The sequence below is a fragment of the Sitophilus oryzae genome, unplaced genomic scaffold (genome assembly GCF_002938485.1).
Source record: "Sitophilus oryzae breed Bouriz unplaced genomic scaffold, Soryzae_2.0 scaffold_1869_pilon_pilon, whole genome shotgun sequence".
NCBI lineage: Eukaryota > Metazoa > Arthropoda > Insecta > Coleoptera > Curculionidae > Sitophilus > Sitophilus oryzae.
Window position 1 is genome coordinate 891,882 of NW_022146578.1, and position 23,154 is coordinate 915,035.

The window sequence follows — 23,154 nt, forward strand, 5'->3', positions numbered from 1 at the left end:
CAGAAATTATTTGGAAAAAATCGGAATAAAAATGAAACTTCTACACCCTGTATCTCCGAAACGAAGCATTTTTGGACATAAATTCACACGAAGTTTTTTTACTGGATTTTATCTGTAGAATATGCTGTCAAAGTTTCCCGAATGCTATTTGGATCCCTGTATTATTTTTTTACAAAATACAAGGCTAATCTTTAATACTTCAAATATAAATTTATCTAAAAATGACTTTGTTAATGTGTTTGGAGATCCAATAGTTTTGACATGATAAATTTGATTTTGATGTCAATATGACTCCTATTTGTAGGGGGCGCCACCTAAATGTGTTTTAACTGCTTTGAAGAGTAATAACTTTTCGTCCGTACCTGTATAAAACTACTGAGTGAAAAATATATATTTCTCTGATTTTTACGTAAAAAATGTTTTTTAGTAAAAATCGCTACGAGCAACCGTTCTGAAGATATTTAGAATGGTAATGGTCAAATACATGTCATTATTGATAAAAAATAAACATGTTGAATAGGTTATTTGACTGAAATGATAAATTGGGGAACTTTTATTTTTTTTAAATTAATCCAAAATTTTTCTTCGTAAAAAATGACGAAGAATGACGGGTTTCTGTTGAATTTTTGGCACAAAAACATTTCAAATTTATGATTTCAGTCTAATAACTATTTAGCCAACATGTTTAATTTATGTCAATGATGACAGGTATTGATAGATTTTAATTAGGATCGATTGAAATTTAGATTTCAAATATTGCGAGAACCAATACTAGTAGGAATTTTTACCAAGAGACCTTTTTTGCGTAAAAAACGTTGTAAATGTATATTCTTTTACCCAGTAGTTTTATACAGGCACGGACGAAAAGTTATTACTCTTAAAACCAGTTAAAAAATATGTAGGTGGCGCCCTCTACTAGTAGGAGTCATATAATTTCCATCCATTAACAAACAGCTATTGGATCTCTAAACCAACAAAAATATTCGACATCATTATCGGCCCCGAACAAAACAAACGCTAAGATACATCTCGAAAAAAAGAGACCCAAATAGGCTCGTTTCGAAGCAAATTTTATGCATAGCACAAGCTACGGAACGGTCGTTGTTTTTTTGTTATCCTGCGACAAACGGAACACGGAACGACGCAGCATACCCTCGCGCCGCCCGCCGTTGTTTCTATGACGAGCGTCGAGGGTGGCGTCGGAAGAAGGGCGCGACCCTCGCAAATTAGAGGGCGACCTCTCCTCCACCCCAGCCAGCCCTTTATTAGGACCGTCCGCTACGGATGCCGAGCACCAATCTTGCCGTCTTTTCCGTCGCCGTCTCGTTGTCGAGATGATAGAATAGGGGAAGATAAAGGGCTGATGCTTTTATGTTTTTCTAGATTTAGAATCTGTATTCGGAAGTGAAAACTCTTAAATGGAGAGCGTTAATCAGTCTGCATTTTTTTTTAATTTTCAGTTTTTCATCCTTTTTTCTTTTTCAAAATAAACTTTCAGCACCTCTAGAGTTAGCATACACTATTTTTCATCTGCATAGGCCGATAAATGTATAAATAAACCAACTTCATCCCATAATAAATAAAAAATGTAATGATATAAGAGAGATATCATATACCGGGTGCGTCTCAAAAGTGGCTCGCCCCCAGAACTTTTTTATTTCTTTAGATAAAAAACAAGATTTGATATGTTAGTATATGACATAAATTAGGATTGGTTGATGTATTCAATTGTTTTTGATCATTTCCTGTTTCACCGGAAATGACTAAAACTTTTGATTTTTAACTCTTTGAAGGGCAACATTTGTCAGTAAATAAAAGTGCTAGAGGGGCATGATTTTTTTCATTACTTTTTAATAAAAATATTTAACAGAACTAAGAACAAATATTCAAAATAAACTCTAAAACTATGAAAAACAATTTTTTATATATTAATAATGACGTCATTCCGTGGTACATATACAGTACCATTGCCCCAGTATAATTTTACTCGAAAGTGTGGAAGTCCTGGAAGCATGTCTTGTTTGCCCCCAGACAGAGAGGAACTCGACTAACCGAACATATCCAGTTGGTACGAACTTGCTGTTTTGATGTACAGCATTTTGCACATCGCCGCCGAGAATCTCTTTCCGGTTGATGGGAACTTTGGTTGTGCCTAATTTCTAGGGGAATGAATGGCATAAACTGTTTTTTAGCAACTGTTTCTCCACAGCTATAAGCTTTCCTTTTGTTTTTTATAACCAGGTCTGCAACTAGTCCTTGTGATACGCTTCTTCTAAACTCTTTCATGGATATTTTTGGCGAATGAAGTTCTTTATATAAAACGAAAGCGTTTACTACTGCTGCATCGAGAAAGTAGAAGAATATCCTGTGCCACCATTTTTTTGATTTCCTGTTTATTTTGTACAAATTCAGATTTTGATCAAATTTATCAACAAAATTCATGTTGGCGTTATAATCTGACAGCGCTTGCGGACAACGAACTTTGGTTGTAGTACCATTCTTTTCTTTCCTATTGACCTCAGTGGTTCCAAAAGGAGAATGAAAATTTGACAGTAAATAGACACTACGCTTATCTCTCCATTTAAAAGCTACAATTCTTGATGGATTGCTAAAAACTTCAAATTCCCCCCTCTTCAATTTTCGATCCGGTTTAAACACCGGCAAAGTTTTTCTCGATGGATTTACGGTACCACAGGCATGAATTAGTTTTTTCTTCAGGTCTTCCAGAAGTTCGGTACTATTGAAGAAGTTGTCGAAATAGACAATGTGCTCTTTATTTTCCAATCCATTGAGCATTTGTTTAATAACTCTGGCATATATATATCAAATTTTTGACAGTAGCCATTTTTATTCGCTAAAATCCATACCTTGTATCCTCGTTTAATAGGTTTTTTGGGCATGTACTGTTTGAGCGAGCTTCTCCCTTTGAATTTTATCATTGACTCGTCTATTACAAGTTCCCTACTTGGAGCCATACACCTTTCAAAATTCTCAGCTAACGCAATCAATAATGGTCGCACTTTGTACAATTTATCGTAGTGGGCTTCTCCCTTTTTAGGCATTAGCACGTTATTATTGAGATGGAAGTTCGAAAGGAGCCAACTAAAGCGCTTCACAGGCATCAATCCACTTATGTAAGCATCATTTATATCAGGAGAAGTACTCCAGTAGTCCCTATAGCTCGGTAATCGTTTAATTCCCATTAATAAATTTATGCCTAGAAAGGTTTTTATTTCTGAGATTTCGGTAAGTTTTTGTTTGCTGAAAGACTGCTGTGCGTACAAATTTGTCTGGAATACTATGTGGTCAAGCAGACCATCATTAAAAAATAACTTGAAAAGTTTGTACGGAGTAGGATCAACCATTTCTCTCACAACAGGTTTAATTCCGGACTCTGACGTAAAGTTTGAGGGGGGTACTGGTTCAACAAGCTTAGACCAGTCGTTAGAGTTTACGGGTGGTACAGGAAGCAGATTAGTTGCTAAAATAGATAATGGCACGTTATCTTCTGGATCAGTATCAGAATCAGTAAAATTCAAAGCAGGTGTAGTTTGGTCCAACAGTATTTGGTCATCTTCATCTTCCGACTCACTAAATACAGACTCCGGCTCGGAAGGTATTGGCTCCGCGTCGTTATATATATTATTCAATTCATCTTGCAGGTCATCATAACTCCAACCTTTTAGCTTAAATGGTAACGAATCCATATCTTGAATATCTAAAAAATAATGTGGCATAATCAGGATAGAATATTTGCCTAAGCGTGCAACGGTACACTTATAGTACCACAACAAACTACCAAAATAAAACAAAAAAAAATATTTTTTTCTTGTACCAAATAATATTATTGTTATAAATGATCAAATATATTATTATTACAGGAAAGGCACCTATATTTTATTATATTTCACTTACTTTTCTGTATATTCAGCAGACTTTCACTTGCAACCACCTTAACGCTATGATTTTATCAATAAAACTGATCGCAGAACCGAAACTGCCACGTGCAACAGTTTAAATCAACAAACAGCCGTCAGAGTGCGACCAATATTACGTTGGTCGAGAAAATGCTCCATTGCACAACTAGCTAAAAATGTTTGAAGGGGTGGTACATTTTTTAGACCGGTGCCCCACTAATACATATATTTTCCGGGTACAATTTTTATACCGGTGCCCCTCAAAGAGTTAAATGGCACCTTCGGTATTTTTTTACTTTATTCCTAGATAGATAGAAAATAACATTCTGAATGGAATGGCATACAATAATGTCAATTTTTGAAATTATTGCTTAAAAACATCGTATTTTAAATTTCAATCTAGAGTGCCATGGCCATCTTAAAAACATTAATTTTTAATCAAGAAGCCTTGGAGAAATGGATTTGATAGTCTAATGTTTTTCGTATTTTGTCCTGGTCGGTTAAAAGATGCCCAAATCGTATTTTTAATCATATCATCTCAATTTTTTCAAATGGAACGAGGGTGGTTCATTAGCATATTTGGAAAAAACATTTTTTTTGCGAATAATTTGTTACCGTACACTTGGCATTTCAAGTCAAATTATCGTTATGAACCGCACGTCACAATTTCAAATAAACCATAGATATGCGCAAATATCAAAAGTTGATATATGATACGTCATATGTTGTACTTTGTTTATACAGAGAAGACCAGGCTACTAGTAACATAGCAGTCTAATGATTGGATATTTTTATTAATTAAAACCGTATTGTTACTTGTTGACATGCCTTTCCAAAAGTTGCTATGATTTGCTTTTTTAGTTGTATTTTTATTGTATGTATATTGAGTCTTATTGTCGTTAACAGAAAATCTATAAAACCTGTTTCTTCAAAGGCTCTGCTTTCTGTTTCTGCCTTGAAGATGTTTGGTCCATTGTCATCCATTTGGTCCATTTTTGGGCATCAAATCTGATGTAGAATGTCGACTGTGTTGAACTTTGCAAGGCTGTATATCTGTCACTATTTGATCATATTCCAAGCCCATACTCCAGAACCAAAAATCTCGAGCCTCTGGTCAATATAAGAAATAAATGTGCTAGACTGAAGAACGAAAATGTAGAATTACAGCCTTGCCAATAGCAGTACTAAAATCACATAACATGTGCTTTCTCCACTTTATCAGCCCAAAAGAATAAGTAGGAAAGGGGACTGGAAGCGTACGTGTGGCAGCAATCTTGTTCCTTCCAGGATTCTATGACTTTATGAAAACAAATTTGGCCATTTATTGTTGAACTTAGTGATCCAGCAAAACAAACATGGTTGTGAAAGAGCAAATCGTCCAGTCGAGCTACCAAAATCCGTGTGTTTTTATATATTTAGAAATAATAATATTGATAGTAATAATAATTTTATTAACTGCAACAAAGTATTATTTTTTTATTATCTATTTAAAAAATAAAAGGATAATCCTTAATATTTCAAATTAAAAAGTTGTTGAAAGTCCTTAGAAAAACAAATAAATGTTTTTTTATCTAAAAAATTTAACTTTATTTGTTTTCAATGTAAATCAATCTTTATTGATGCCTTTCCTGAACACATTTTTTCAAAAACTTCTTGATTAAAAAACTTTTTGATCCTATAAAAGTTTCATTTTGTATACTTGCATCATAAATCAATCTTTGTTTGTGCCTTCCCTACAATCATTTCAAAACATACATTACCAAGCTCCCTGCCGGGCACCATCTCCAAATTAACACATCAGCGCGTTTGCCGGTTATAAATATACGGAAAACGTCTAAATATTGCTGCGCCTCTCCATGCTCAATGCCCGATACCAATCGAGGGTCTGCTCTTGATAATAAATCATCTGTCGAAATTGGTACGTCATTGATATTAATGCCGATGCGAAGGGACGGACAAAGGGCCCTCTAGCATCGGTCAGTTTCGCCAACAATGCCCTTATTGGACCCGATTTGAATTCGGCACAGGAGTTAAGTAGGCTGAAAAGGGAGCAGGGGGATGGATGAATGAACGGACCCGGAACACTTTTGTGCCTTTTTTTCGTTTTCGAAAACGAGACGGATCGATGGGAATGTTCGCTCGTCTTGAAAATAAATAAAACACGCTTTCTAAAGCGATAGATGCTTTTTTTTGGAAGTAGGACGCATTCTTTGGATAAGTTCTCATCTCTCATCTCGGAAACTATTGGAGATATGGAGAAAGAATTGCAGTTTTGTGGGGTCATAAATATGCGCATTTCATATTTGTGAAAAAGTTCATGGCTTACTAGATATTTTGCATAAAAAAAAATATTTTGCATTAAAAGCCAAGTGGGCGAATTTTTAAAACCTCTATATCTCGATAAGGAATCCAGCAAAATATCAAGTATGCTATACTTTTGGAAAAGTAATTTTAAATTATTTTCAATGAATTAAAAATATACAGGGTGTCCCATATTAAAATATAATATTCTGTTGATAATGCTTAAATTATTAATTTTAAAAAAATTATACTTAAACCATTAAGTTTTCATAAAAATACAAAATTTTCCATAGCAAAAAAGTTGCAACGATTTGTTAAAAATGCACATTTTTGAAAAACACCCCGTAACTCCGAAACGGTAACAGATATCGAAGTGCGGTTTTTACCATCATGTTTTTGATAAAAATTGAGCTCCAGGTACCTATATTAGTTTCCGTCTATCTCCTATAGAAAAGGATGTTTCCCTTTAAAAGCGTCGAATTTGGTCCACCCTGTACAGTTGGGGTTGAGACCTTTTGTGTTAAAACTGCAAAATAAAACACTAATCAGCATATCGTCAGTGTATGATTAAATGTAACTCTTAATCCTTCGGTGATACTAATATGTTTAGCGTGTTTTTTCAAATTCTTTTAAAATAATTTCGAAATTTAAATTGCATTGATTATCTCTCAGTACGAATCTCAACAGTCATTGGGAAAAAAAGGGCCAGACCTTTTAAGCTTATTAATTACATACAAATCCGCCACTCGACTAGTTGCCCCGGGTCCCGAATACTGTAACAAAACTTCCAACTACGTGGGGGTCACGGTAAACACGGCAGTGGGGCTCCGTTTAGTGAATTTCCCACTTCGGCACCTTTGAATCGTCAATGGTGCTCTCAACGCTCTCACAGAGGCGCGTTTTATTAAAAGGGGAGTTCCAGTTAACCCCCTGCGAGCGCGGCGGGGTGCCGAGGTGATGAGGTGGGGCCGGATCGAGAATTGACATCTGACAGAAGCGGACAGTGAAATTGACGTTTGTATTTAAGCGGATTAATTCGAGATGAAAAAAATTATTGAAAAAATATGACACTAAGTGAGTGGGCTGGTATAGAGCAACATCAGTCTTTTTGATTTTGTTTCAAAATAATGTAATTTAGTAGACTACGGTCTAAATATAATTATCAGTGTAAGAGGGTTTCTATTATATCTGCTTAGGTATTTGGGACATGTTGAAACGGACAGTGCAGTATTATCGTCACCAGTGACGAAGATTGGGTCATTACTGCCTATAATGACCTTCAGTATACAGGGTGGTCCGAACTGTATTCCGGAAACTTCGGTAGCATGTTCTGCAGACAAAAATAAGTAAAAAACTTCGTATAAATGTATGTTCTAAAATGCTTAGTTTCGGAGAAAAAGTTTCATATTTGTTTCAATTTTTTCCAAATAATTTTTGAAATAACTGTCAATATTTGGATGAAAATTAGTGTCTGGAAGTTTTTTAACATGAGAAATTTAATTTTGATGTTAATATCACTCCTATTTGTAGGGGATGCCACTTACATGTGTTTTAACTGTTTTGAAGAGTAATAATTTTTCGTCCGTACCTGTATAAAACTACTGAGTGAAAAAATATACATTTCCGTAATTTTTTACTTAAAAAATGTCGCTTGGTAAAAATCTCTACGAGCAACCGTTTTCAAGATATTTAAAATGGAAATAGTCAATACATGTCATTATTGACAAAAAATATACATATTGAGTAGGTATAGTTATTTGACTGAAATTATTAATTTAGGATTTTTTTTTTAAATTAATCATAAATTTTTCTTCGAAAAAATGAGATAAAACAGTTTCTGTTGAACTTTTGGCACAAAAACATTTCAAGTTTATGATTTCGGTCTAATAACTATTTAGTCAACATATTTAATTTATGTCAATGATGGTATTTATAATTTAGATTTCAATTATGTCGAGAACCATTACTCGTTTTTTTAAGAAGTTACTTTTTTTACGTAAAAAACATCGTAAATATATACTATTCATTTTATATATTTTATTCAGGAGGTTTACACAGGAACAAACGAAAAGTTATTACTCTTCAAACTAGTTAAAAATATATAGTTGGCGCCCCATATAAGTAGAAGTCATATTGACATCAAAATCAAATTTCTCATGTCAAAATATTTCCAACACCAATTTTTTAATTGTGATATAATTTTCTAATTATGTATATTGTCATTTTATTGTATTATTTGTAATCTTGTTATATTCTAATCTACCCTTATTAAGCAATTGTACCACTACATTGACATGTAGGTTGAGAGAAATAAATAAATAAATATGTGCGTTTTTTTTAAATGTGAACAAATGCTCCCAAAATCAGCTAGTAGAATGAAAAATGCAAATAAATTTATTATTATGTAAAATAATGTTAATCTCGAAAGTTTGTGATGAAAATCTGTATATAGATATCCCTTGAATACACACACACTGTGGAAAAAATCCTTCGGAACATCCAACAGGTGCTGTCTTAATCGAATAGTTTCGACATGTATCGGCCATTAGTTAATCCGATTAAAGAGGGCAAATGGGGCCATATCGAAGTGCGCTCTACCGCCCTCCAGGCGAAACGTCTCGGAATATCTGCGTGGGAGACGCGGGATGTGTAAATAGATTTTCGGAAATTAAAGGGACGCATTTGGGGGATGCAACGGGTGTATAGGAACTGGGAACTTTTGGATGTCGCTTCGTCGCGCAGAAAGGGCTAGGAGCCAGAAGGTACAAAGTGTGTCAATAAGAAGAAGTTAGAAGGTTCTTTGCATATGTATGTGTGGGAAAGATTTACGTAGAGGTAGATACATTTTAATACTTTTTGTTAAATAGAGATTAAAAAATCCGGTCATGTATTCGAAAAATTTAACAAAGCGGAGTATAGCTGTTTAATAAATACTAGTTTTTTTCTTTGCTACTGACACCTCGAATCGTCCATGCATTTCCTGTATGGCTAGCTTTGGTTTTTTCCTTAGATCAGAATATAAGATTTTTAGGAGCAATTTTTCGCTCTCTGTAGTAGCGTACATATTTTAAATAACCGTTTACTCTCTATGGATAGAACTAATAGAGCCCTACAATGGTCCTATACAGGGTGGTCCAAACTGTATTCCGGAAACTTCGGCAGCATATGCTGCAGATAAAAATAAGTAAAAAGTTCGTATAAATATATGTCCTAAAATGTTTCGGAGATACAGGGTGTAGGAGTTTCATTTTTATTTCGATTTTTTCCAAATAATTTCTGAAGGAACTTCAATATTTAGATGAAAATTGGAGTCTGGGAGTTTTTGACATGATAAATTTGATTTTAATGTCTCTATGACTCCTACTTGTAGAGGGCGCCACCTATATATTTTTTAACCGGTTTGAAGAGTAATAACTTTTCGTCCGTACCTGTATAAAACAACTGAGTAAAAAATACACATTTACGGCCTTCTTTATGTAAAAAAGGTCTCTTGGTAAAAATGGCTACGAGCTATGGTTCTCGAGATATTTGGAATCGAAATTATCAATACCTGTCGTCATTGACATAAATTAAACATGTTGGCTAAATACTTATTAGACTGAAATCATAAATTTGAAATATTTTTGTGTCAAAAGTTCAACAGAAACTGTTTTATCATCATTTTTTTCGTAGAAAAATTTATGATTAATTTAAAAAAATAAAAAGTTCCCGAATTTACCATTTCAGTTAAATATGTATCTACTCAACATAATTTTGTCAATAAAAATATGTATTGACTATTTTCAATTTTAAATATGTTGAGAACGGTTGCTCGTACCGATTTTTGACAACAGACATTTTTTGCGTTAGAAATCACGGAAATGTATATTTTTTCACCCAGTAGGTTTTATACAGGTTCGGACGAAAAGCTTCACTAAAGCTACTATTCAAAACACGAAAAGCTACTCTTCAAAACAGTTAAAACCTGTAGGGGGCGCCCCCTACAGATAGGAGTCATATTGAGATCATAATTAAATTGCTCATGTCAAAAAATTCCCAAACACTCATCTAAATATTAACGTTACTTCAGAAATTATTGGAAAAAAATCGAAATAAAATTGAAACTTCTACACCCGAAACTAAGCATTTTAGGACATACATTTATACGAACTTTTTTACTTATTTTTATCTGCAGAATAAACTTCCGAAGGTTCCAGAATACAGTTCGGACCACCCTGTATAAACTGTTTTTTGAAGAAACCGATTTTTGATGAGATTTGGTATGTTCGCGACTTTTTGGTATCGCGCTTGATTGCCAAATTCAATTATTTTTGGGCACATCTTGTTTCACCGGAAATGACTACAACGTTTGATTTTTAAACGGTACCCCCGGTATTTTTTTACTTTATATGATTTGTCATAGACATCAATTTTAAACAAAAGCATTTTAAATTTTAATCTAGAGGGCCATAACTGTATTAAAACCTTTAGTTTTTAATGAAGGTTGATGCAGGAATAGATGAGCAAGGAACAGATTTGATCGTCTAATGTTTTTCGTGTCTTTTTCTGATCGGTTAAAAGATGATCAATCTCAAATCGTATTTTTAATCACAACTCATTTTTTTTTCAAATGGAACGAAGGTGGCTCATTAGCATATTTGGGAACAATATTTTTTACGAATAATTGATTAATTTGATAAATTTGGTTCCACATAGTTGGTATTTCGAATCAAATTATCGTTACATTTATGGTCATTGCAGTCACGTGACAGATAATTAAAATACTATTTTTTAAGCTAAAATGTCAAAAGTTTATGGTATGTCATTCTATTCAAAATGTAATTTTCTCAAAAATCAAAAGTTGTAGTAATTTCCGGTAAAGCAGGCAAGTTAACGAAACTAACTGAATATATCATATAGTCAGTCAATCCTCATTTATGTCATATAATAACATACCAATCTCATTTATTACCTGAAAAAATAAAAAAAGTGATAGGGGCTTTTGATAGATAGGTATAGTCAAATAAATTCTAATTTTCTAAATATTCTGCATGGAATTTCAATATGTCTCTGTCGAGTATCTGCCTCCTTTGAACTCTGCGAGTGTAAAATTAAAAAACAGAACTAGATTTGCAACGTGCATCCCTCGCGTTCAGGGTAGTAGGATCCCTTCCGGCACCCCTTTAGGGGGAGCTAGAGAGAATAGAGTCCAGGGGACTGATAATAGCATTCCGGAGGGTTGCGATTCAATAAAACCATTTAATTGAAATCAAAATATCTCCGAGACGATAATAAATAAAAAGACCTCCCCCTAGTTTTAAAGTTCTTAAAATAGTTGGCCTTTTGTTGTGAAAAGGGATTTAAGAGTAGAAAATTAAAAAAAATCGATATAATACTACTGGTTAATAAAGTAAAATATGTAGGTACTTTAAACAAGTTCATTGAATAAAATATACAGGGTGAGTTTTAAATATGTGCAAATATTTTCAGGGGTTTCGACACCAGGAACACATCTATGAGTTTTTTTCGCAAACAAAAGATGTTGAAAAACATGCATTTTCTTTTAAAATTCCCTGTATATTTTACGAAAACTTTTTACAACTGCCTGATCACCGGAAATTTTCCCACGGTGTAATTTTTTAATCTCTGATATTTAACATGGTTACGGCTCTAAAAGGGATGCAATATTGTCACTTCCTACATGACCTATATTTCTAATTATTCATACGAGAAAATGCCACTAACAAGTAAACAATTGCTGAAAGAGGGTGAAAATTCAGAAAAGTTGGGAACAAAATACCATATATGATAAAGTGCAGAGATACTAGTTACACCATTATGATTAATTTATCTATTTCAGTATAAAACATACCCCTTTAATCGTTTTTAAGTTTAATTAGAAATAACGAGAACTAAAGGTACGATTTCCTAGCAACGTCTAGCGTCCGCGTATCGCCGCACACTGGTTCGTTTTTTAAACGTACGTGACTGAACCTGTATATCAATGAAAAGGAATGTATCGAAGTAAAGCTTCATTCAGAACCTCGAATTACCTCGAAATTAGTGAAATACATTGATAGTTTCAATTATACTTAATTATACTTAAGAGTTTACGATGATTCATAATGTCTAAAAAATACAATTAAAATTAATAGAATATCCTAGCCACAGCTTGACGGTGTTCAGCTGTATCCATAGAGAAAGCCTAATAATTAGTTTATAAAACAATAAACTTTTTATTTCTAACCGCAATTTCTGTTGACGGGTGATAATCAAAGACCAAATGACATTACTTGCAAATTTTGAAGTAAAGTTAATTGTAAAAGTTGTTAACTTTTCTCCTACTAATTGAAAATTACTACTACTAATTTTGGCATTCTGAATAGTTACGTTGAAATTAGAGGAACAAACTTCGAACAAACCTCTACGCTAATACCATTTAATAATCAAAAGTTGTAGTCATTTCCGGTGAAACAGGAAGTGAACGATACCAATTGAATACGTTAATCAGTCCCATCAATCCTCAAACTGAGAGCGGTTTTTGAAAAACACCCGCTATGTAAAAAGCCAGCAAAGATGTTTAAAGTTTGAGTGCGTGAATTATAAACAGTGGTAAATTACACATTGAATCTTGAGTAATTTTTACCAGCGGTTTGTAAAAAGGACTAAGAAAAAAATATTAATATCTGAGATCTTCGTTTCCTTCCTGGAAAAAAAGACGAAAAAAAGCGAATGGTAGTCGACCATTCCCACGATAAAGATCGAGATCCGTGACCGATGTTCAGAAAAGCCGAAAAACGTTTTGCTGCAACAATAAAAGCGGATCGTTTCGCTGTATGCGTCGGCTTAAAGTGCAACTCAAATCTCTTAATGACACCTTTTGCGCAAATTCGGGCAGCGCGAGGTACAGGTGCTTTACGAAATTGACCGATCGTTACCATTATGAGAAGCGCCGAAGCAGGTAGATAGCCGGTCCAATTTCTTCGGCTTTTGTGTGTATCGAGAAAATGTTTGCAAATATCCAACAGGTAAAGATATTTGCGCTGATAAATTTTGGTTGTCAAATATTTGGAGATTCAGGTGCTATACGGAACGAAATTACTTTTGGGCTTTAGGAACGTCTTTGTGTAGAAGCTATTCAGGGTGTAAATTAATAACAGCCAAAAAATTAAAAAGTAATTGCTGTTTCAAAGATAATTGGTATCTATTTATATCAATTTAGGATTTGGGATTTTTCTATAAAATTACTTGGTTATACAGAGTGGCGCCTCTCATACGCCGCGGAGGCTCTAAGATCAACGGCAGTTTGAATTGAAATGAAATTTTGTGAGCATATGTAGATTAATTCAGAGCACTTTTTAAAAATATAGAGCTCTACAGGGTTTCCCTAAGAATTAAGAGAAATTATTGTAGCTGCTTTTCGATGTAGAACTCCACATATGCCTTTTAAAATGAAAAGATCCTTTTGAAAATACAATCATTTTATGCAGTTAACAGGAAAGGGAACATTTTGAGCATTTGATTTCATCTAGCTAATCTTTGTCACATAATTATAGGTTTCTATCTAGTTTTAATTGTGTAATAATTAAAATATGTTTTAAACGTGTATCTTTTTATTACCGTTCAGTATTTACTCTTCAACCTTTAATTTTGTTAAATTAACAAGAGGTATATCACAGCCACCCCCTAGATGTTTTCAAATAACAAAGATCTACTGACGCAAAGTCATAAAAATTAAAATATCTAGGAAAATCTTTTTCTGATGGGTAGGCAACCTAAATAATATTTTGAAGATATATAAATTCCCCATTGAACACCGGAATAATATACTGGGTGTTCCATTTAAAATAAAGGAGTAACTTGCTTTTAAAAGTGACTAATGTTCCATATTAATTTTGTCTCACTCTGTATAACTTTTCTGGTCAAATTTAAATATGGTTTAACATACAATGGTTACTGTAATTAAATATCAGGCTATACAAGGTCAACTAAAATTTAGGTAGCCGTTATTGAAATTTAAAATTTTCTGTTCATTTTCACAAAATGTGAGATATGTCAAAAATCCTTAGATTTTAGGTATATGCTTCTTTAATAAAACTCACCTTTAGAAAGATTTTCCTAGAATCCGAAAATCAATTAATATACAGGGTGGCGCATCTCATTCGCCTCGGTTGATTATACGAAAACGGGAAGATGTAGAAACAAAATATTTTATGGGTATATGTGGGGAGGTAATGTGCACAATTTAAAATTATTTTGAAATGTACAGGGTGTTTCAGAACAAAGATCCATACCAAAGTTATATTTTTTCTTATGGAACACCCGGTATTTTATTTCATTTTTGGATTCTTGGGCCCAAAAAAAGGTATTTATTATAAGGGTTAAATATGTTTAAAATCTTTGCTTTTTTGAGATATTGAAAGATATTTAAATTTGCATGCTACAATAGAATAGATTTTTAACACCCTGTACATTACTTTTCAGAATTAGTTCTTGTGCAAATATAAAATATATCCTTAAAATAGATCAGCAACTTTTGATAGGCCTGTATAAATTGAAGGAACCAATACCATTTTTCAGTAAAGTTTATTTCTCTACCTTTAAACTCAGCATAAGAATTAATTCCGAAAAGTAATGTACAGGGTGTTAATAGTCTATTCTATTGTAGCATGCAAATTTAAATATCTTTAAATATCTCAAAAACTAAAGATTTTAGACATATTTAACCCTTATAGTAAATGCCTTTTTTTGGGCCCAAGAATCCAAAAATGAAATAAAATACCGGATGTTCCATTAGAAAAAATATAACTTTGGTATGGATCTTAGTTCTGAAACACCCTGTATATTTCAAAATAATTTTAAATTGTACACATTGTCTCCCCACATATATCCCTAAAATATTTTGTTTCTACATCTTTCCGTTTTCGTATAATCAACCGAGGCGAATGAGATGCGCCACCCTGTATAGGGTGTTCGGTTAGAAAAAAAAACACAACTTTAATGTGTAACTTTTTTGCGGGACACCCTGTATAATTCTATATATTTTTATAAAATGCTTTCAGTTAACCTACATATGCCGCCAAAATTTCAATTCGATAGAAACTACCGCTCTCGTTAGAGATTTCGCGGCGTATGAGAGGCGCCACCCTGTATAGGGTTCGGCAATAGTGCGTCGGGCATCTGTAGCTCCTATAATAAAAAAAGTTAGGAATTTTGTTTAAGTGCAAACTAAAATGCAAACTAAGTTAAAACCCGCTTGATAATAATCGTAATAAATAAACGATACTAAATGTTTTTACACATTTAATCATTATCCTGCCATAAGATACCATTATTATCTAAAACGTCTAAACACAGGACAGGATATAAACTAAAGAGGATTTTCGCTTAAAACGACACATAACGATCAATAAAACATTCCAGCACAACGGTAGCTACAGCCGTTTGATTAAAATTACTCGCACCCTTTCTACATTTATCGTATGCGCAATAAGCTCTAGTTTAAAGCCGGGGCCGGAGCTCTAAATCTACTCCGTAGGGCGCTCGGGGGCATCGTAGAGACAGATTGTTTGGAATTCATTAGCAGGGATAAAACGGCTGCCCTCCGGTTTGTGCGAAAGGGGATCTCGTTTCTGATGCCGATTGTTTTTTAAAGGATCAGTCGAAAATCCTGCGATCGTGATCCGGCACTAATTTGTGCTTGTGCAAGTGTAGGAGGGGTCGCAGTAGCAGGATTCGGTAAATATTGGTGTAATTTGAGCACTGAATTCTTATTAAATCCCTACACTTATATATTTTTTTTTTATTCTGAAGTGTATTATGTCATCATGTTATGCTTTGATTTTGAATACATTTCCGTTTTTGTTATGTTTAATTTTCCGAATCAGAATTCAGAATTAGTAGAATAAGTTTAGATAAATATTTCCAAATATGCTAATAAGCCGCCCTCGTTCATTTGAAAAAATGAGTTATGATTAAACATATGATTTGCACATCTTTTAACCGGCCAGGATAAGACACGAAAAACATTGGACGATCAAATCTACCTTTCCAAGGCTACTTAAACATTAATGGTTTTAACACAACCATGACACTCTAAATTGAAAATGTAAATAATTGACATATGATATGTCATTCTATTCAGAATATAATTTTCTCTCAAGTGAAAAAAACTACCGCGGGTACCATTTAAAAATCAAAAGTTATAGTCATTTCCGGTTAAGCAGGAAGTGACCAAAAGTAATTGAATACGTCAATCAATCCCGATTTATGTCATATATTAACATACCAAATCTCTTTCTGAAAATATAAAAAAAATATAGGCCGTTAGCCACTTTTGAAAAACACCCAGTATAAAAAACTTCCTTAACAAATAAAAATATTTGGTTAGAAGTCGTAGACAATAGATTATGATGGATTATATACATACCATATCCTAACGTTTTAATGATGTATATGTATGTTTGTATGTATGTATATTTTTATATATTTTTTATGTATTTATGTATATAGTAACCATGCTCCTGTACAGAGCGTAGGTAATCTCTCTCATATACTTATAATGTATGTAATCAGATTTTGACAAGCACGTGGGACCTACTTTATCGCCGAATTCAAGCTGAAGTTTTATCTTCATAGTTCTTCAAAAAACTCTTTAAAATGTATAAATCGATAAAGAAATACTTTTAAATCTTTTCATTTTTGTTAGATTTAGATGTTTTAATTAATTTTTGATATTTTCTAATGATACATGCACCAGCTGAAACATAATAAAAGTAAAAAACATAAAAACCAGTAAAAAAATGAGAATCCGTATAACCGAAGACGAATGGCATCGTGCAAGAAAAAATATTTTTAGTTTTCTAGTTCTGTGACAAAATATTCTCATTTGCAACGCAAAGATATAGACATTATCTTCAAATAAAACACTTGAAACAGTTATTTCTCTCTATATTCTATCTCTTTATAAGTGTAAAAAAGTATGATATAAACCTGAATTATTGCAAAATGGCATATATCCTGTGACTGTCTTTCAAAATATAGATGACATTTACAAGGAACATAAAGATGCCAATAGAGAAGAAACTAATTTTAGACCTTTTACACCTTGTATATATTGAACAGATTTGACACTTTGTATTTACGTTTTCGTATTAGTGTAGTGAGAAAATTATATTGAGCATCAAAGTGGAATACTAAAGAAACAAACTAATAGAAAAAGTTTTGCACCAACAATTCATGCAATAGCAAAAGTTACTTATTAAAGAACTATTTGCACTGCGAATACCAAACGATAAAAAAAATTGCGTCAAACTTAGCTTGGAACTGAAAATGACACTGGTGAATTTATATGTAATATAATTTTTCATGTGGTTAATGTCATCGATCGTCATTTTCAAACCAACTTAACACCGATTTTTTTATCATACTTATGGTTTACTATGGACTTCAGACAAAGCAGCAATTAAAATAAAAAATAAAAATAAAACAACAATAAATAATATTTAAATCCCATTTAATTAACCGTATATGTACATAATATTGCATCAGTATTTACATCACAACTTAAGACTAAAATAAAACAAACATAATCATAAACTTATATACAAACTACATAAAAACATACAGAAATAAACAATAAGGAAATAGCAAATAAGCGGCACAAAAACGTATTTTTTAAGAAACAATAAAAATATAACTTTCGTATCATATAGCTCTAAATTATATATACTGATGTTTGAGTAGTGTTCTAATTACTTTCAAGATAATTTGAAGTTATAGGTTGAGAAATTATTATATTAATATAGTCAACACATTCATATTCCTATTTAAATACTACAGAGTATATCGTCACATTTGAATCAAATTTTTTCATAATTAATAAAATTAATTTTCCACTCATAACAAATACATCGAATTATCAAGGATTTTCATTTAATAAATTAAAATGTTTCTTTTTTCAAGTGAGAAATGATAATACTATTAAAAAGCGTCTATTAGAATATTGATTCTTTTTGACATAGACAGAATACCAACTACCAACTAACGTAATTGCAATTTGTGTTAGCAGATAATTCAAAATTTATTTTAGTCATCATCATGACTCATTGTTTTGATATCTTTTTGCGAAAATTAATGTTGTTTTGCGAAAATTAATGTCTCAATTTGGTGGCAATCTTCCTTTCTAAGCCATACCTGAAGAAAGCTTGAAAAAAATATTTGAAGTCTTTTTAAAGCAGGTAGACAATATTTTTTACAAAGCGCTTTTAATGTGTTTGGTCTGTAAGTTAAAACATGAACAGAAATACAATGGACGTCCGACTAAATAGAAATTAATTTGGTGTATTGTGGTAAATTAGTGTTATTTTGTTGTAGTAAACTGTGGAGAATAAAATATTGGCGTCTGAGGTAACAAGACTACAACATTTTTATTTATAATAAAAACATAACCAAATTGTAAAGCAAGTTACCTTCTCATCTAAAAATTCAGAAACTTCTAATTTGAGGAGGTTAATATTTCCCATAATTTATCTGTATGTGATACTCTTTTAATTATAAAAATTTTTCATCCAAGGCGTTTATTAAAAGTATTTTTAGATCTAACATAAACACAAATCTGAATCATTTAGGTTAAGAATATTTGGAGGTGTACTTTTTAAAACAGTTTCCACTTTCTGGCACTTCCAATTTAACTAGATATTGCAACTAATCGTAATTCTATATTTTGTCTTTTGGATTCTGCATTAACACATTTTGCGCATAATATTTTTTATGTCTAAATTTAATCGTTTTTGAAATATTTTCAATTTTGTTTTCTATACCTAAAACAGTTTTCGAAATATTTTCATCTTATTTTTAAACTATGATATTTAAAAAAAAGCATAGTAAAAGATAGACAACATAAACTTAAAATATGTGTATCAATGTCTAAAAATGTATCATTCATTTCTACTCTACAAATTTAATGTTTGACATAAAATTCATAATGTTTTAAAAAAGATAAAACGTACAGTAGAACTTCACTAATTCAGACAAATTGGACACTCCAGTAGTTCGGCGCCGGCGGCTCAAAATTCAAAGTCAAATGAAAGAAAGTCCGCATTTTTCTTTGACGGTGGATGGTTAGATGCAGTGTGTAGTCTAGTATCGGTATATAACGTGCGTTTTTTTATAGAACATGAGTCAGGAGTATTGTATATTGCTAAAAAGTAGAGCCAACTATATAAACAAATCTTGCTGAATAAATGCAAGATTGGATTGAATTGATAAGGAGGGAAGGATACGTAACATTCCATTTTTTGCTGTTCCGACGTTTAATATTTCATATAAAGGAATAAGAAAATCAGACATACCAAGAACAAGAAAAATCATATCTACTAAGAAAAAAATTAAACCTGTATGTATAAAGATACTGGGCATTGGAAACAAAGGAAACAAATGACGACTTAAGTGAAACAAAGGATATCAATACTGGGTTGAAAATGAAACTTAGCAATGCTGTAAAATCCTTATCAAAAGATATTTACTGGGTAGAAGAAAATGATGTTTCTACGAAAGATATTTTGCTTTTGAAAGAGAAGGCCGTTCAAAAGAGAAGGCCGTTGAGGTAGCAAAATCGATAAGTATGTATGCAGATAAAATCGATTCATTTTTTAAGAACCAATTAATTCAAATCAATCAATTAATCTCTTGACATTTTTATGACAAGTATTTAACGTGTATTAAGGTGCTTAGTTACTTAACATGAATATTGTAGTAAGTACTAACTGAGTTGTCTTATGTGTCTACATGAAGTACAATAAGAACAATTTATGAGAACAAAAAGAAGTTGTAATATGCTTTATAAAACGTTTTGGTTTAAATAAAAATATGTTTAAATTTTGAGTTTAGGTTGGAAACAATAACATTATAAATACATTCCAACAATTCGTCGGTTGCTGTTCTGATATTTGTCCGAACTACCGAAGTTCTACTGTAGTAACATTATGCGTATACATAAGTATGGAACAGATAATATATTTTGTATGGAACAGAATAGAATATATTAATCAATGGTTTTATTTAAAATAGTAATTAGTATTCACTTCCAGGTTAACCAAAAATGGAAATGGTAGGAAATGAAAAATATTTTTTAAAAAGTACACCCCCAACCTAAAACATTCCCAGATTTGTATTTAAATAAAAAAATACCCAACATATCGTGTGAAAAACACTATTGTTATTTTATTTTCCGCTTATCGTAATATATCGTCTTGATCTCACCCGCTCACATATTATCCCTTACTCGCTACTTAACTTTACTATTTGGCATATAGTATACTATTACTACAGCGCGTGCTACGCACATGTATTTGGGTAGAGCCTGTACGGCCTGGGCATAACCATGCCCGAAGTACTAGGTCCTGGCATATGCGGGCCTACCTCTTCCAGATTGTCCGGCCTCCTGGGCACCTTGCTGTCCTCGAAGTCGCGCAGTCGTTGCGAATACCGCTCCATCTGTTGCCGGAGCAAACGGTCCTCGTTCAGGGCGGCCTCTTCGTCAAACTCGAGACAGCCCACCCCATCCAGACGATCCAGATCGATCCAGCCGCGCCATCTCACGCAGACGCCGTTCATAATAAACGAGGATTTGATGTTAACCTGAAAAGGAAGAGAAGCAACGGTTAGTTTGGTTAAAGAAGGAAATATTGACGGCAAAATAGATTTGAATAAAAAACATGAAGCACCTTTTTAGGTCTAAAATTTTTAATAAGTTTTTTTTCTCAAAAACGGCTAATTATACAGGGCCCGACAATAATGCGTCGGGCATCTGTAGCTCCTAGAATAAAAAAATTAGGAATTTTGTTTAAATGCGTACCTAAAGTGTGTACGAGGATGTATTTTTGGCTTTCTTTGGCTTCCTTTCAGATCACTTTACATAATATTAAAATATGAGTAAATATATTTCGATAGTTTCCGAGATATTAATAAATAAATAGAAAATATATATATATTTTTTAGCCTTTCTTAAAAAGATTATTAAAAATACAAGAACTGTCCTGAAATCAAAACTATATTAGGCATTTGTTTTAGATGGTCTGTACTTACTTTGCTATAAATATGGTAATTGTAAATCATAGAGGATGTTCAAAATTCTACGCCAAACTTCCTAAAATATAAAATAATTTTTCTTCGTTATTTTAAAAGGAACACCCTGTATATAATTTTTTCAGTAGATGGTAAATTAAAAAATGAAGCATTTTTGTATTCACAGTATTTCGAAATTTTTAACGGTTTCGCAGATATTCGCCGTTTTATATTTTAAATGGCATTTTCCACTAAATTAAAAAACATTAAACCAAAAAACACTAAATTTTTATCAAAGCCATCCAATGATTTTTCGCTCGTATTTTGCCGTTGAAAGAGCCATATGAAATAATACTGTGTGTATCTGCAAAACCATTAAAAATTTTGAAATAATTTAAATACAAAAAATATTCATTTGTTAACTCTCCATCTTCTTCTTTACGTGCCGTCTCTTTCGTGGAGGTTGGCGATCACATTGGCAAAATCTTCACGATTCTCGGCTTTCCTTATAAGTTCTTCAAAAGTTAGCCGAGTCCAGTTTCTGATGTTTCTCAACCAAGATAGTTTCTTCCTGCCGAGACCTCTCTTTCCTTCAATCTTACCTTTAACTATCAATTGTAAGACGTTGTATTTTTCATTTCTCAATATATGCCCTAAGTATGATGTTTTTCTTATTTTTATTATATTGAGCAATTCTCTCTCTCTGCCTATTCTGTTGTAGACTTCGGTATTTGTGACATGGGCTGTCCATGGAATTTTAAGCATTCTTCGATATATCCATGTTTCGAACGATTCGAGGCGATTCATCTCTTGAACTTTCAGTGTCCATGTTTCTGCTCCGTATAATAGGATTGACCAAACATAACACTTAACGAGCCTAGTTCTCAACTCTAGGTCCAATCTGGGGTTCTGGAAGACGTTCTTCATTTTTAAAAATGCATTTCTCGCTTGTTCTATTCTGGTTTTTATTTCCACGTCGTTGTTCAAGGTGTTAACTATCCAGGACCCCAAAGATTTGAGCTTGTAGACCTGTTCTAAGGCATTGCCCTCTATTTTAATAGGAATAGGTACATTTTGGTTCTTTCCAAATATCCTATCCCGTATTACTTACAGGAGCCTTCAAGTCGTTCCACTAAACTCTGGAGACCAGTATCAGAATCGGCAATAAGAACTGTGTCATCGGCAAATCTAATGCTGTTAATGACTTCGCCGTTGACTTTAATACCGCAATCTGTTGAAGAGAAAGCTTCCCGAAAAATCGCCTCAGAATAAACATTAAATAACGAAGGAGACAGCACACATCCCTGTCTTACTCCTCTCTGTATATTGACTGGATTGGAATTGTCATTTTCAATTTTCATGTGTGCTGTTGGCTGCCAATATATATTTTTCAGAAGTGCTACATCTTTGCTGTCAACTCCCAACTTATACAACATTTCGATAAGTCTCGTATGTTTGACTCTATCGAATGCTTTTTCGAAATCTACGAAACACACATACATTGGTTTTTGTTGGTCTGTACACTTCTGCGCCATCAATTGTAAACAGAATAAGGCCTCTCGTGTTCCCAATCCACTCTTAAACCCAAACTGTTCATAGCCGCTTTCTTCATCTAATAAAATAATAATATACAGGGTGTTCCATTTAAAAAAAAAGAAGAAAAATTATTTCATATTTTAGAGTTTGGCGTAAAATTTTTAACACCCTGTATGATTTAAGATTACGATATTTATAGCAAAGTTAAGTATAGACCATCTAAATTAAATACCTAATATAGTTCTTTAAGACTCACCCTCTACAGGGTGTTCGAAAAATACACGGTAATATTTTAGGGGAAAATAGAAAAGAAATTTCTTATAAACATGGGTACGGATGTGCATAATTTTCAAGA

General features: G+C 32.8%; 1 protein-coding gene across 1 annotated transcript in view; it reads right to left on the reverse strand.

The window, feature by feature from the left end:
* Positions 1-23,154, reverse strand: part of LOC115883292 (protein big brother) — a 104,443-nt gene that overhangs the window by 16,137 nt on the left and 65,152 nt on the right. The window contains exon 3 of the mRNA XM_030901625.1: positions 20,619-20,837. Coding sequence (XP_030757485.1) covers positions 20,619-20,837 — 219 coding nt within the window. The remainder of the gene's footprint in view (positions 1-20,618; positions 20,838-23,154) is intronic.